The sequence below is a fragment of the Chroicocephalus ridibundus genome, chromosome Z (assembly GCF_963924245.1).
Source record: "Chroicocephalus ridibundus chromosome Z, bChrRid1.1, whole genome shotgun sequence".
Classification (NCBI taxonomy): Eukaryota; Metazoa; Chordata; class Aves; order Charadriiformes; family Laridae; genus Chroicocephalus; species Chroicocephalus ridibundus.
The window spans coordinates 10875784-10892619 of record NC_086316.1 but is presented as its reverse complement, the minus strand read 5'-3'; the positions used below and the strand labels follow the sequence as shown (position 1 = coordinate 10892619).

Below are 16836 nucleotides of genomic sequence, written 5' to 3'. Positions count from 1 at the left end.
TGGAGGGCTATCCCATAAATTGCACCAGCACAAACTAACTCTGAGACCTCCTCCAAGAGCACACTCCTCCAGCTCTTCCAGGCTTTGAGATGAAAACACAAGTTCTTCTGTTTGAATAGCTCTGCCTCCTTTACTTCACAGTGATGTCTTGTCTGTCTGACTTGCTCTCATGAAGGATCTCACTTGCTGATCTTGTGTGGGGAAATGCTAATGCAACCCATCTAAAAACAGTGAGCATGAGGAAACCCACATCATAATGCAATATGTAAGTGTATTCTTGCTTGTTTAAACAAAGTGTTCACCAGGATACTACAGTGCTTTCCAGCCTTCTGTCATCACTTTCCTTCCTAATTCTTCTCTCTGCTTCTCCCCAATCCTGTGCATCTGTTCACACTTTAAAAAAATATTACTGTTTGCTTTCAAAAAAATCTCAGCCAAATAGGCACTTTGGTGACACCAGGTACCTAGATAACTTTGATGCAGCTAAACCTACTTCTAGAGCATGAACAGGAAAAAACTGCTACACAGTAAGTCTGCAGAGCTTTAACACAAAGCCCGATGTCTCTAGGAGAAAGCTGTTTAGTTTGGACAGACTTAACAAACTGTTCCATCTGTAATCAGGTATAAATCTGGCTTCTTAGATTGGGAATGACTCCTAGTCATATGTTGGATTCAAGTTTTCCTGTTCATGGTCTGAATCCTGGCTGCTTCTTTGCTGTTTAGAAGGTCAGAGCTCAGGCTCTGAAAATTAAGCTTTAAACAAAACACTGGGTGTGTTGGGCTTGTTCATTAACAAGGTGCTCTTTAGTATGTTAAAATGGGTTATGATGTTTCTGGGCACACAGCTGCGGAATCCTTCTGGTCTTGTAACAAACAACAGTCTTGAAACAGATTCCTTGCAAATGGACATGGAACTTAACTGAGCTATAGGAGAGTAACTGGAGACTGACTCAAAAGGTCTACATTTTTCTAGATGTTTCTGAGGACATCAACCCTCTGCTGTTTGTGGAGATCTTTGAGCTCTGAAGAGAGAGTAGAGTTGGTGCCTGTTGCCTTCTTCTGAGAACACTAGAACGAAGAAAGAACCTTTCACTCTGCTAAAGGATGCACATCCAAGTCTGCCCAAATGTTAAACTCTCTTGCTTTCCTTCAGGACACAAACACTTTTCTACTACTTTCTACAGCTTAAACATAACTAAACTAATCTTACTGGACAGTTGCCAGACTGGCTTTTTGCTTAGGAAGATAGATAAAGCTTTCTGCGAGGACTCTATTGCTTTGTAAACAGATGTAAAGGCTAACCTTGGGTCTGGGACTGTTTCTTCCAAGAGAACAGTTCATCCTGTGGATGTTTTAAAATACCTCTTTGCATTTAAAATACCTTTCCACAGTAAAGGAGCTGTAAGATATGGCAAGCATCCAGTTACTTCTCACACTTTCCTTCCCGTTCAAAGGATACGGGGGAGTACATGTCAGTGGGAGTTAATAAAACAAAAGTATGTCTTATCTATTTACATTTTGCCCAATTAATGCCTGCTCCAAATAACAACCCATTTCATCTGCCAAATGCCCAGTCCCCAAAGCCTTTTCACCTCTTGTGCACAGTGACATGGTGTATTACTAATACCAAAGGATTTCTCTTAACTACTGTAAAACATCTGTGAGATGCCACTCATGATCATCATTTTTAGAGCGTAACCTGAACCACATTTAGCTTTAGTGTGATATTGTACAGTTCCCCTTCCAGACTAGGAAAAGAGGCCACCCTCTTAAGGACTCTGTAAGAAGACAGACATATAGCCAGACTGTATGAACAGATGGTCTGGTGTGGTACTTAACACCTTCTTGTGACATCCCCCATTATCCCTGTGCACAGGAAGGTTGAAACTGAGCTGTATTGAAGTCTTCAGGGACCCAGCTACGGCAACAGAGATAGAAGGCTTATTACTCTTGCTGAAAACGCTGCTTGCAGGAGGCACTTCTATGGACATGTTCTTGCTCTGGTTAGCTTAGTTGTGATGACTTATGGGAAAACAAACCACAGAGTGCAATAATCCATCCTATAAAACTTGGCCGTTAGCCTCAGGAAAGAGGTGGGAGTCCCACGACCTGCATAAGAAGGTTTGGAAAGTGCTTGTGTCAATCAGGTAGCGTCTCTGTGAAGCTTGTTCTAGTGTTTGTTATAGTCCAGCCAAAGTGCAAAGAAACACTGTTCCAAGTATGATACCTTTGTAAACAAGAATTCTCCCAGGTCTTGGGTGATACCAAACTGCATCCTGTTACCATCAGCTGCTGCACCTGAAGTTCTTATTTTTTTCAGGGATACTGAGGAGTCTGTCTCCAGGCAACTGACCTACAGAGCAGAAACGCCAGTTTGAGTGATAAACTCCAGAACAAAGTCATCAGACTCATGGCTTGGCTGCGTGCTGTACTCTGACACCTATTTAAAATATCCTGAGAACAAATCGATCCAGTGTTTATCTAGTCACTTTTTTGGTTAGATGGGTGGAATACCAGTGGTACTGCTGGAACTGTAGAAGTGAGGCTTGGACCAGGTGTGGTATGCATGCCCCACTAGAGTTAGGGGCTTTCCACCCAACACAGCAGGGCCCACAGACTTACTGCCTAGCACCCTCCAGGGCTAGGAAGTAAAAATCTGGGCTTGCGTCCTCAACCCAGCCCTGTCCCTCCTCTGTTGACACATTTCCAGGTAAGAGCAAGAAGAATTGCCTCTGATTTGAGCTTAGTCTGTATTGCTCTTAAAATAGCCTCAACCTTGCAGTCTGATTCTAGATGATTAATACAGTGGAAAACACTGACCTCTTCTGTGGCTATAATCATGTTCCTTGTGAGTACAGCCATACATACGGTACTCTTCTTCCTGTTACTGGAGAAAGATGTCAGGAGCTGGTGTAGCAGGAGCCAAGATGGTAGGTCCAGCGTTAGAAGCTGATTCTTACAGTTCTAGTCAAACTACAAGTTAGCACTGTCTTGTTTGTGGATCAGTGTAGAAATGTGGTACTTCCTCCTGAGGATGAATAGGGCTTTTGGAGTTTGTTCACTGTGGTTTTTTTGTTTGTTAAACCTTGTAGAGCAAGACTGTCTTATCCTCCCTTCCCTACCATGTCTGGAGCATTCTCCCTTCTCTTCAGTCTGGATCCCCACTTTGTTCACTCTGGCCTTACAGCAGCTGCCCAAAGACAAGTGCAAGAGGAGGGGACATGTAGTGTCTCATATCTACCTCAGATATGTGAGGGGAAGCAAAGGTGACTTGCAGTAAACAAAGTGTGATGCTGATGCCTGGTAGAGAATGAAACTGAACGTATATAAAGGGGGAGCAAATGCCTTTTCTTTCCTTGTTCTCCATCTGAAAAGAAGTTTAGGTATTTTTCTGCAGCTGATGTTGGATAATAATCTTGTGTGGACTCAGATTTCACTATACAGATGCTCAGTGAGATCTTCTAATAGGATACTATGCTGTCAGTGACAGATGAACAGATCTAGCTGGGCTGCAGGATGGAAAGGCGCTTTCTCTTTCCACGCAGAGATGACCTGTAGAGGCCAGTAGCAGAGAACTCTAGAAACAAAAAATACCTGCTTTTAAAACTTCCTGGGATGAGACAGACAAGCAGTGCTATGAACAGATCTGTGAAAGCTGAGTTAATGCAAGCTTGTATAATATTCTTGGGAATACTAACATCTAAACCACTTTAGTTTTCCAGTCACCAGCAGCAGTTCTGCTGTGGCTTATTGTCATGTACTGAAGGTAGGGAGGTAAGACTGTTCCAGAAATCAGCTGCAATTGTATGGAATCACTGTCCCCTTGACATGACTTTATCTGTGGTTGTGTCTCTCTGGGAAATGGATGGCAAAAAGCAACAGAAGCCTTTGAAACACAAGGAGAAAGGTACAGCACTCTGAATTTCAGAAGTGAAGCAGTGAGAAGTACAGGCCTGACTGTAAGATCCCCAAGTTAGGCAGGGATATTTGGGGTTAAGTGCACCACTTGCCTCTAAACAGCAACGTTTCCAAATGTCTCTTACTGTCATCTAATACTTGTTGAATGAGAGCAATGGGCTTGCAGCATCGGGTGGTTTCAGGCTAACCCTTTCCAGGGATGAGCTTATCAGTGCGTGGAAGACTTAGCTGAACCACCTCTTCCACTTCCTTCATGGACTGCTCCTTAGATAGCAATGCTATCTGGTTAAGCTGTACACTTGCTAAGGCAGGATAAGTGAAAACTAACATTAAATTTGTAGAACCTGCAGTATTGACTGGCTGCACTTAACTTGGCAGGAGACTGTGTGATCTTCACTTGACGATAAGTCAGTACCTACAGAATTTTAGACCCTTTTTTAGCCTTCAAGCGTTGAATCCTGGATGCCTTCTCTGGTGTGTGCTACTCGGTTGGGGGAGGCTGCCGTCCAGAAAACTGAATACCAAGCTCTTGAGGTTTTACTTTATGGGTATCCAAGCTGCTCTGTAAATCCAGAGTCTTGGAAAATCTCCTGGGAGAATGGAGGGAGCAGATGACATCAGCTGGAAACTTCCCAACTCATTTTGCATCTCACATGCAGACTTCAAGTTTATAAAATTCAGCTGAATTTTAAATTTGGATGGAATGAGCTTCTGGATAGATTTAGTATCTGTTTCTGGGCAGGCTAACCAGTCAAGGTGTTTAGACTGCATAACACAACAAACGAATGTAAAACTGCTTCCTTAACAGATAGCAGCCTGCATAGTTGGCAGGGCTCATGCATTTCCAACACACACAGTTAGTTCCTACTTGCCCTGCACTGTAGGATACCAAACGTGTTCTGCTAGAGTCATCTGATCTCATGTACCCATAAATCTGGGTGTCTTGAGGAATCCTGCAAACTCCATAGGAATGGGTGAAAAGTGTGGCTGTGGGTGGTTGTACAACTGTGCACAAAAGCCTAGTACTTAACCAGGAGATCATGAACCTGAAGGTTTGAATGTCGTACTATTTCTGCCATAGCTTGTGATTGAGACCTTGCTAGACCTTCACCTGACCTCCTTCAGCAGGTGACAAAGCTATGAGACTGTCCTGAAGAGGTGAGGGACAGAGGCTAAGGACCTTTGCCCTTTACTTTAGAAGAAGCTTTGAAACTTGAGGCATTTCTCATGGATATTCTCTAAGACTTGAAGAATGTCTTGACAGAACCTGTCCTCCATTCCATCTGCCTGGAGGCCAGAAGCAGTCTCGCCTCCTCCCCACTGTGGGACTGCTCAGGATCATGGCAGGCTGACTGTACTGTGAGTAACAGGTGATATGATGAAAAGGCTTTTTTTTTTCTGTGAAGAGCTCTGTGAGCAGTAGGTACCTGCTGGGACTGGGACTGTGCTGAGCTTTGATAATGCAGATAGGCACTTAAAACAGTGGGTGAGCAGCTACTTGGTGCACTAAAGATGAAGCCGATCCATGGATCCCTGGCACTGAATTCAGACTCTTTGTTATATAAAACAATTAATACCAGTCAGTGTTTCATAAGCTTGTGAGTATGATAACTACACCAACAAGTAGAAATGCAGGTGGCTGCAGATCTCCTTTCCTGCTAGGTTCTGCAGGACGTGCTCCTCTTTCTGTGGTAAAATCAGACTAGAACAGATGATGCAGTCTTGCTTCCCCAACTGCAAAAAATCCAAGTCCCAAGGAAGAAAGCCAGTGCCAGTTAACATGATGAGGAGGTGCTCTGCTGAAAGGATTACAGCCTGAGACAGCTTAGATTGTTAGGCCATCTGCTGTGATGCTTCAAAGCCTACCTCTTTCTAGCAATAGCATAAGGCTTCAGCAAACTGATCCTGCCTACTGTTAAACGAAGGTTCAGCAGTCATAAGCGTTGTTTCTTGTGCAGTTAGCTAGGAGGCTCCACCCATTAAGAAGGACAAATAGTTAGCTTCTCACTTAGCCTTCAACTACTGAAAACTAGCCAAGTAGCAGGGCTTGATGCCAGCTGTGACTGACAGGGGAAGGTTCTGCAATCGCAGATGAGTCAGTATAGCACAGCAGTGCTTTCAGTGTAGGCATCCTCTGTCCTTTCCCCGCACCACACCTAGCACCCTCCTGCTTCTAGCCAGAGTTAGTCTAGAATCTTTACTTAATCTAGATCTGGGGTGTTTCATCTAAGGCTGAGATCAAGTAAAACTATACAGCCTTTATTTTAAGACCTGAGACATTCCACAGGACCCATGACTGCAAGAACACACTGAAGTGGATTGAAGTGGATTCCAGCCTTCACAAACCTCTGCCCTGCTGAAAAAGTGCCAGACATGCTAATATGATATTGTCATCTCCCAACAGAATTGGTGAGGAAAGTTGATAACTTCATGCAAGTGGCTGTAATCTCCATCTTTGGTCCTTCCTGCAGTTATTCGGACACCTTGATGTAGAGCTTTCATGTTTTAAGCAGATTCCATCATATTCTTTAAGCTCTCTTGGAGGGGTTTTGTTACAAGCTTTTGAGATCTCCTGTGCAACCAGGCGTAAGCTGTTTCCGCAAGTTAATTCACTTCCATTTAGAATTTGACTGGCTGTAGTTCTGGCACAACTTGTCTTAAACTAATGTTTATTGCACATGGGCAATGAAGAGCTGTCTTTTCCTTTTGGGAACAGGAACACATTTGTCTACAGCTACTGTGGTGTCCCAGGGTTTGCTTTGCTCTTTACTGTGCTCAGCCAAATTCTCCCCTCTCGCTGAACTGCAGATCTTCTGAAGCCATCTCCTGTTGCTAATCTTATCCTGTCTTCTGCTTATTCTGTTTGTGTAACTCCAACAGAACTCCTTATCTGCTGAGTTATTGTAGCCTTGCTTCTTCCTGTTGTACACGCTTCTGCTATGTTGAGTCTGAGCCAGATGCTTGTGTAGTTCAAGCTGTCTGCCTCATGTATGTGCCATGCTCATCCTGCTCTTTTGCCCTCTTAAGAGAGCATTTGAGTGCCTACCTTCCAATTCTTGCTCACTTGCCAGTCGAACTTGAAATCTCTCATCAGTTGGCAACCAATTCTGAGGATTAGCTGGGAGAATCCATCTCACCTCTCTGTTAGTAGACAATAGTTTAGATCACCCCTTTCACAAAATGTCTAGGCTAAAGCATTATTCTCCCTACTTCGTAAGGCAGTCCTTGAGGAGAAGAGCAGTGCTGCCACAGTTCTGTGGGACTGCAAGAGGCAGAGGCTCTATAAAATCCCAGTACTCCCGTGATGGGTTTGTGACTGGTAGGAACTTGACCCTATTCTTAGCCATCATCAAAGGTAGACCTTTCCAAGTAGCTTTAACTTGAAGCTCTCATCTGTAATTCTGAACCCTTGAACAAAGGCAGACTTCTTTTGAAGACAGGGACTATCAATGTCCAGCTTGAACATAAACAGTAATTGCATAAGGAATACTGATGGAGAAAGAGGAGGACCTTACCCAAACAGGATTGCTTTGCTAAGATCACACATTTCATTTGTCTGCTTAAGGACCATGTGAAGCTGGGGCTAAGCAGTAATTCTAAAACTAAAACACTTCTAGTTAACGTGCTGCTTAGCTGTAGTGATGCTTCTCTGTCTAGCAATCAGAGGAACCTTTGTCCTTACAAGGGAAACACTGTGTAGATAAATCTATTCTTATGCTACTAGTTAAAACAAACAAAAAGCCTCACTTCTTCTCTGAAAAGAGGAGACATGGATCTTTCTAATACTGTTGTCAGATTTTCCTACATATTGTACAACTTGTCACATGCTGCCAGCTCCCTTTGCTACAAAACCAGAGCAGAGAACACATGTGAAGTGGCTGTGATATTTATGCAAAGTGGAGTAACCACTAGCTCTGGGAAGTAGTTGGTCTATATCAAAGTGTGAGACTTGAAGGTGTGGGAATGTACCAAGTTGGCTATAAAAGTGGTTGGGTTTTTTGTGTGTGTCTCTTTTTTTTTTTTTTTTTTTTTTCCCCTGCTGCTGAGTCAGTTTTAAGGAATTACAGACTTTCCAAATCCTTGTGAGTCTCTTCCTAAAATAGCCACTTGCTCGTTCTTTTAGCCTCTGTCTTCCCTAGGCACTGGATGATAATCTTGGTGTTGGGAGGATGGGAATGAGGACCTCTACGAGCAAAACACAGTGTTTTCATTGGCCTTATTACTCCAGAAGGGAGGTGTGCATAGACACTGGTGCTGGGGTATATGATCTGTGACTGTCCTGTAGTGCAGTGATGGCAAGTCAGTCTCTGACTGCTGTCAGAAGTGTTTGGAAGTTAATGGACTGGATGGGAAGCCTCTGATTCCTTCCTCTACTATAGGAGTCTCCACAGGGGAAGGCTGACTGCATTCCAGTCCGCTGGTCTGTTGCCACTTTGCCTGAAGCCTGTCTCATAAGTAGCTCTTCTGATTTGCCTAGCTGTTTTGTTCTTAGAGTCTAAGTTGGTTCAGCAATACTTCTACTTCCTTATGAATAGAAACCAGGTTGTGCCATACTAGGGGGAGGTAGTGCATACGAGGGGGAGGTATGGTGGTAATGTGCTTTCTCTTCAACTTCTGGAACAGTAGAACAACCTAATGCTCAAAGCTGAGACCTTAGGGGCTTGCCCAGGTGTCCTGGAAAAGGGTGATCCTTTGGTGCTGCTGAAATAAGTAGCCCATTTAATATCTCAGTGAAGCTTGTCAGTGGCATCTTTGAGAATGTTGTACTTTGCAGTGAATCTGTTCACTTATTAAAAACTTGCTGTTTTTTCCTCTCCAATACAGGATCTCAGTCTACCCAATGGCACACCTGTGGACACTTCTAGCCCAGCCTCCTCCTCATCTCTCCTCAACAGACTGCAGCTGGATGATGACTTGGATGGGGAAACTAGAGACCTCTTTGTTACTGTCGATGATCCGAAAAAACACGTGTGCACAATGGAGACATATATCACGTACAGGGTCACAACAAAGGTACAAAGTAATGTTCTGGTTCCTAGTGTGTTTTTCTTTGGGGAGTTTTTTAAAGACATGTTTTTGGATGTCTATGCCTTGTATTGTATTTCCTTATCTTAAAAACAAGAACTTAGTGCCTTTCAGTACCTCGTGAATATGTTGAAGGGGTGACTTCTCTTAGCAGAACTGTTACTGCTTCAGTATGTGAAACTATGGAAAACTCTTAACAGATCAGCTTAGGTTTTTGTCTCTGACTCTTAAATAGAACTGTTTGTAAACTTGCAAGGCCAGTTTCTTTCATTAACTTGAAAGTTTGTTCATATAAAGTAATCTGACACCCATTTGGCTTGAGTTACCTCCCCTGAAGGGGAATGTGCCTTGTTGATTCACTGTTAAGCATCTCGCATTTTGTGTCTGTCCTTTTCTGAAATGCTTTAATCTTACTGCTTTAAGTGTTTACCATGCTTCTTCTGTCAGCCACTTACCTAAATCATAATCTTGATCGTCAGCTGTAAACTAGCTTCCATGCAGTTGTTGGTACAGAAGGCTGTATAGCTGCTGCTGAAACTAGGTAGCCTAAGAATGCTACTGCCTACCAAAAGAAACACACTCAAGATTTTTTTGGCATGTGTTGTAGTTCAAGCACTAATGCAGTCTAATTACACTAATAGGAAAAGTGATCTGAAAAGTCTACTGCACTCACAACTGGAACACTGATTTCTGTTAACTAGCTCATTCTCATTAGCATCAGCTCCTAGGTGATGTTGACATCTGTTTTGGGCACTTGCAGTTACCTAAGGCAAAAAGCACTAGGAGTACACTTGATCCACTTGTCCAAAAAGATTAACATTCCTCTGGCGTACTTAAATGGCACTATATACTGGAGAGAATATTTTCCTTTCAGATAAGGAAACCTTTACAAGGCAGAGATACTTCCCCCGCCCTCCAAATGCCTACTCCAAATTTCCTCCTTTAAGGATGCACAGGACAAAATGTGGTTTCTCTAAAATAGTAGCTACCTCCTCCTGCACACTTATTGTAGTCCTGTCATTCTTTGTTGCTCTGAGTGTCTTAATCTTGCAAGAAATGATATATGTTAACTGCTAGAAAATGCTAAGAATTATTGTAGGAAATTTTTCTACTTAGAGCAACTTGTTACATGATCAGAAGGAATATGATGCACAAAAGGAGATGCAACTTTCCACAGGCAAATGGCTAAAATTGGCTAAAATTGTTTCTCCCTTAATTTAAGACCTGATTATTCTGTCAAGATAAAATATCTCTATGCAGTGGCACCCTAATCATGTTCCTCTGCTTGGAAACCTGTGTTCATACAAGGGTTCCCATCCTTCTTAAAGCAGAACTCTGGAATGTGGGTAAGGTATTTACTGAATTTAGAGCAGGTGTGTTACCCAACAGCACCTTTTTTTTTTTAAATTAAAAAAACCTCATCCTGTACTTCTGATTTTGCATATCTACCTACCTGTCTGTTAACGCTTGTTTTATTTTGGATCTCACTGTAGCACATAAATCCGCTATATCATAGCATTACAATACTATTGTGAAACAGTGCATAATTTATTCTTATCAATCACCATGAAAGCCTCACCTATTTGGGTTTATTATTTTTGTAAACTTCTGGCTAACCTCTAGGGTCAGCACCTCTAACACTATCTACCATTGTTTAAAAAAAGGCTGTTTGGAAGACTAACAGTATTAATGGTCTGACTCATCCTTGCCATACAGACAAGGCCTCTTTAATGCTAAGCTAATTGCCCAATCAGCCATTGTAGCTGAAAGCAGTAATTAAACATTGCCAAAAAGCTGTGCAGAAATAATCCCTAGACAGTGATGAGTGATGCTTGCACCTCCAGGTTGTAGGTTAAAGGTCTATAGCAGACCTTGCTCTTGTCATCAGTGTAAGGCCATACCTTCCCACCATCTCCCTTGCAGCCTTGCATGAGGACTTGCATAAAGGGCTGAAATGGTCTCTGTGGTGGCTCTGGATGAGGAGGTGGGGTGGCTGCTGAAGAATGCTACCGGAACCTCAAAGGTTTGAATAAACATAGGTCTTAGAATGAGCTATGCTGAAGACTTCCTTGCTTTGAAAAGCAGCATCACTAGGGGGAAGAGGGGAATGTAGTTGCTAGTGCTGTAATGTTTCTTGTGGCTGTGACTGGACACCACTGTAGGCAAGAATGTAACCTGACGACAGTCTTGTTTTTGTTATGTGTGGTTTTTTTCTTTCTTTAGAAAGCTCCTTCATCCTAATAGCAAGAAAGAAGTCTTGCAGTATGCCCCAGACTTCTCATTTACTGACACCTTTGTCAGCAGGTGGTGATGGCTGAGGATGGGTCTAAAACATTTGGTCCAAACCAATGGCTTGCAGGGAAGCTGAGAAGAAAGCTTAGAGTTTACTTGGTCCTGTTTGTGTCCCTGCTTTCGCAGCTTCCAAGTAAGAGCTAGGTAGCATTCTCCAGCCTGTCTTCTGGATGAACACATTTAAAGAATAAAATGGGAATCCCCGAAATGATGGGGACAGTGATTCAGACCTGGCTGTCTTGATTCTTTCATATCCTGTTTTCTTATGCTAGTGAGGCTAGTGAAACCAAAAAGGTGGGTGAAACTTGTGCCTGAACTTAATTGGTTGTGGCTGTGATGATTGAAGCGTTTCGGGTGTTCTAGATGATACACCTTTGTGCTCTTCAGATGGACTGATGTGCACTCTAGGGGGATTTTATCAAGCAGATCTTTCTGAGGAGGGAGGGAGGGGGAAAATAAAGCTTACCCTTATGTTGTGTAGTCATCTGTCCCAAGGGAAACATAAGTGTACTTCTAACTTTGCTTTTGTGTGCTTTCTAGGTTGGCAAGGCCTTCTTATGTGCCCTTCCCCGTGGAGGTCTGAATAGCTGTGTGCTGTTCCTCAGTCATGCAGTTGCTCTGCAGGCTTGAAGGGAGAGGCTTTCACACCAGTCAATACTGAAGTAGAGGTCTTGTTTTCTTTTTCCTGTCCTCCTCCTGCTTCCAGCGCACGCATTGGGTAGATTACCTGAGCGCATGAAACAGCTAGATCACTAGAGAGGAGCAGGTCTAAGTGCGATGATCTCTTTTTCAAACTGACTAAACTGAGGCAAACAAAACTATGAACTGCCAAGAACACTAACCTTGCTACCTTTCCCCCTCTGCTGTTCTCCTGTCTTTCTAGTTGAGGATTTTGTCCCAGATAAATAGTAACATGGAGGGGAATCCACAGTCAGGTGTAGCGACTAAAAGACTAGAACTAGGGTACAAAGATACTTTCACATAGTCATCACAGGCTAGCTTTAGGTTTGGCTGCTAACTCCTCTTAAGAAAGACAGTCTTACACAAGACCAAGGCTTGATGCTTGCTTTAATATTGCCTCAAGTCAAAACTGTTCCAAAAACAGAGGTAAAAGTGTCTGTAATCCTTCCTGCTTTCCAGCTAGTAAAACTGAGCCCAGAATACTGCAGTGCTGACTTAGTGGAACTGTGCTGGAGTCTTCAATAAATCCCTGGAAATGTCTTGCCCATTATTTTTAGGAGGTTGAGGTCTGCCACATAAATTTCTCAGCTTCCTTTGGGAGAGACCTGTGTCCTTGCAAGATGAGATTTATGGATCCTAGTAGGAAAGCAGGAGGAACTCAACTGTGTCAAAAACACAGATGTTTTACTTACTGTTCCCAGACAGTGTCAAGACCCTCTTCCTTTTTGTGTGCAGTCTGGAAAAAATAACTCGTGCTAAGCTAATGAACAGTTTGATCTAAGATCCAAATTCTTTCTGCATTATTGAAGTGTCATTAAAACCTTGAAGAGCCCTTATGTTCTGTCCAAATAGTCTTGAAGAGCTTATTTGCTGTCTAGATTTGACAGCCTGTACAGTAAACACTGAAATGCTGATGACTATGATGTATTTTCATCTGCTTCTCTTGGAGGAACAAAACCTGATACATGGAAAACTTTGCAAATCTTTCTGTGATGTAAAGGCAGCAGGAGCAGTTTGCTAGAGATGAGCAATAACAACTGTAAAGTTTGTGCACTGGGACTTATTGTGCTTTCCTACTTCTAGACTAAATAGTACCTATACAGTTTTCCTTAACTGTTATCAGAATACTGGTTAATAATGTTCCCAGCACTAACAGATGAGAGCCTTTACCTTCATCCTCATGCTACAGGATAAGACGCTGTAGTGTGTATACATCCTGATTACTCTCACTTACTCACTCTCTGATCTCTTTTAAGAAGCTTTTGCTCAGTGACAGCCAGTTCACAAAAGCTCTCCCTACTAAATTGTTACTTTTTTTTTTAAATTTCAGGATGTCTCCTGCAAGGCTCAGGTATAGCTGCCCTATTAACAGAACAAAACAGTTGGCACCACTGGCTGATGAGGGTTGTCTACATGTGCATGAATTATCTTGTTCTAGAGTAATGCCTTTCAGTCTCTTACTCAAAACAAGTGAAAATGGTTCATACAAAGTCACAGAAGTTTCATTTATAGTGTGGCACTCTAACACATTAAATAAGCTGGTGTACTCTGAGGTGTAGCTGAGTAAAGCACAAAGCCTCAGTGGGTATCTGGGTCTTGGTAGTCCCTCATCTACAAACACAACTGCCCCATTGGTGAGCACTCATGATGTTAGTCCATGGACTAACGTGTGAATCTCTTACCATAGCTAGCAGGTCAAAGGAGGGAGGTGAGCTTGATTTCTTCTTTACTGTCTCTCTATGCCTTCCTTTTCTAGAAACCAAACCACTTCATATGTAATATCACACCATCATGCTGCTTATAGTATACTAGAGCTACTGTTCTGATGATAGTGTGTTAAGGCCGCTGGCTTCCCCTTAGGAAGAGATTTCTGGTATAGAGCTTGTAGAGGATTCCCAGTGAGGACCGATGGGAATAATGTGCAGTCACTGAAGAGCTGGAGCTATCCAGAGAGCAAGTGAAGAGTTATCCATGCATTTAAGGGCTGCTACTTGGCTCTCCAAATATGTGGCAGTTGCCCCCAGTCTGGAAGTAAATAGAAAATCTCTGCTGGAATTTAGCTGGCATTTGTAGTGGCTAGGAGTAACAAAGCAACAGGAACTGGCATCGAGTCCAGCACTAAAGCTAAGAGAGCTGGTGGTGTTGATGTCCAGCTGTAGACATGTAGTGTGCTGGCGCTGCAGCATCACCTTCATTGCAAGACGGTCTTGATGCTGCAAGTAACTAAATATAGTGCTCTGGGCTTCTCTGTGAGCTGTGCTTCTCAGTGGGACTTAAGGGCCATCTACCTTCCAATCAGGGCTATCAGAATACCAGGCTCTATAGCAGAGACTGCTGGTTGGTATACATTTTCATTAGTGCTTTTAGACAGTTGCAATATGTGCTGTGCAAGCAGCCCCACGCAGTTAGTTTTCCAGGCTATGGGCTGTTCAAGGACTGGATAAAACATTTGCTAGAAGTTTCTCTGTATACTTGCCTTCTGTCTCAACCTTGTAATGGCAAGTTTATTTCCTTGTGCTGAAGAATGAAAATTTTGAAGATTTAACTCAATGTACTGATATCTCTAATCAGGTATACACAAACTTAATGTAAACAAACTCATTTCTTCCTCTCAGAAATCAACAAAAACTGTCCTTCACAAACCTAGCAATTGCTTATGTTCTAATCTTTTACCCTTGAAGGAGCCTAGGAAGTGTCACTTCTGGAATGTGGGGCAGTCGTGAAACATTTTTCACCCATGGTTAATGCATCTAATAGAATACACAAGTCACTGAATATCTTTGCTTTTAATTCTTGATGGCTAAAATAGCCTTGTCCTCAGAATGAAGATTTCATATAGTCTTCCCCGCAAACTTGTAACTGCCAGAAGATTAACGTGGTGCACAGCAGTCTCCTCTCCACAGACTCCTCCCATAAAGTTTATCTGAGCAGAACATATATTGAAGTATGGATAGATCTTAAGAACACATCAGCTCCAAGTAATAATTTTTCATACTGCTTTCTGCGTGCCTGAAAGGCCAGAGGATCTTTCTCTCACGCTGGCCGCAAACACGACTTTTGGGATGGAGTACACATGCAAGGCTTCTGTGGCCTCACCCTTACCAGTGATGGCTGTACTGTATTTGCTGCTATGCTGTGAAGTGAGAGGTTTCGGTGCACACTAAGCATATCCTGTTTTTCTTTTTCAGACCACACGAGCAGAGTTTGATTTGCCAGAGTATTCTGTCCGCCGGCGGTACCAAGACTTCGACTGGTTGAGAAACAAGCTGGAAGAGTCTCAGCCAACACATCTCATTCCCGTAGGTAGTAAGCAAGAATCTGCTATTAAGGACAGTTCTCTATCTGTCTTGCAAGGGTGCTGTTTTGGTGATGTGTCCCTCTAGATTCAAATACAGTATTTCATTCTCTTCTAATATTTAGAGTTAAATATGGTACTTCATTGTCTTCTGGTGGAGTGGGAAGAGCTTCCCATTCTTGACTGATTATGAAGCTTAGACTTACCTTCGGTGGCACACCTGAGGCACGAGCTTTGGCAGCCTTCTGTAGGGCAATATACACACTGACTGCATTTGTTGTGGCATAGATGGAATATGCTTCATCTGTTTTCTCAATTATTACATCTACGTTCCTATCTGAATAAGTCTCATGTCTGAGGATTATGAAAAGTCACACAGGTACTTCAGGTCCTAGTCTCATTCAGTTTTTGAGATGGTATTTTGAGCTGGTTTTAAAGAGTATTTTAAAACTATTTGTGCTAATATTCAATAGCACAAACTTACAAATCTTAGCCTCTGACTTGGTAGCTATTGCATGCTTTCAGTAGGCATAAGTTTAGCTAATTAGACTAGCTAAACTACTGCACCCCTTGTTGCTGAAGCTGGTAGTCTGACTACATTAATGTCATATGAAGAGGCTGATACTGATCTTCAGCAGTCTGTTGTTCATATTGTAGAAGATGTGAAAAGGTAGGAAGCCTGAGAGATCACCACCATCAGCTCTTTTGAACAAAGAAATTCAAGAAGGCTTGTAGGAGGTGAATCGTCAGGAAATAACAACACTGCTAGCATACCTTAACTTGCCCATCTGGGATGGGGGGGAGGTTGCTCTCCTTCCCTCAGCAAGGACTAGGCTGTGTGAGGACTATTCAGTTAGGCTGTTCCAGGGTAGAGAGCTATTTAAGTCCTTAATTTCTCTAGGACTTGCCTCTAAGTGAAATATAGCTCAGTCTCTCAAAGACAAGAAATACTTCACAAAATCATGTGACACCTGTAACTGGCAGCAAATATGTTTACTGAGGGGTAAGGAGAGGGAGCAAGCTTGCTGGGGTAAGGTGGAGACATGAGATTAATGTGTTAGCTGCCCAGACGCTCTTTTCTCCCTCACTGTTCTCTGAACAGCTGGAACTATCAAGGTTAAGCTTCTGCAGATTCTTGACTGTACTAGCAAGGCTGCCAGTCCTGCCTGAAGGCTGCAAGGCAATAAATAATAGTCTAGTGGCAGAAGGTGAGTCACAGCCAGGGAATCAAGCTGCTTTGCGGTGACCTGGAATTTGTTGCACACAGAACAGCAAATTTGGCACAAGTGGCTCTGATACTGGACATGAAACTGGCTGCAAAACAAGGCAATCTCTGAAGTGCCTCTCTTCTAGAAAATCTGGAAGTGTAAGAATGCACTGCCCTCTTTTACCTGTCTGCACAAGTTAGCAGTTAGGGAATTTCCTATTAACCTTCTCCAGTGGTATGGTGAGGAGATTGCTGAATGCTTTATGTATTTATTGCCTAGAAGTCAATGTGGAATAGAAGCTAAAGGCCATTTCAGGTGCATTGTGACTCAAGTGTATTCTGAAGGGATGTTTCAAGACAATCAGTTATCTGTATTTGTAACTGGAGATACTGCTGTCCCTGGAGGCCTTCTGTCTAA

At 42.8% G+C, this 16836-nt stretch overlaps 1 protein-coding gene across 1 annotated transcript in view; it reads left to right on the top strand.

The window, feature by feature from the left end:
- The window catches only part of SNX30 (sorting nexin family member 30), a 52068-nt gene that overhangs the window by 11438 nt on the left and 23794 nt on the right, over positions 1-16836 (top strand). Inside the window, exons 2-3 of the mRNA XM_063320587.1 lie at positions 8743-8931; positions 15105-15215. Coding sequence (XP_063176657.1) covers positions 8743-8931; positions 15105-15215 — 300 coding nt within the window. The remainder of the gene's footprint in view (positions 1-8742; positions 8932-15104; positions 15216-16836) is intronic.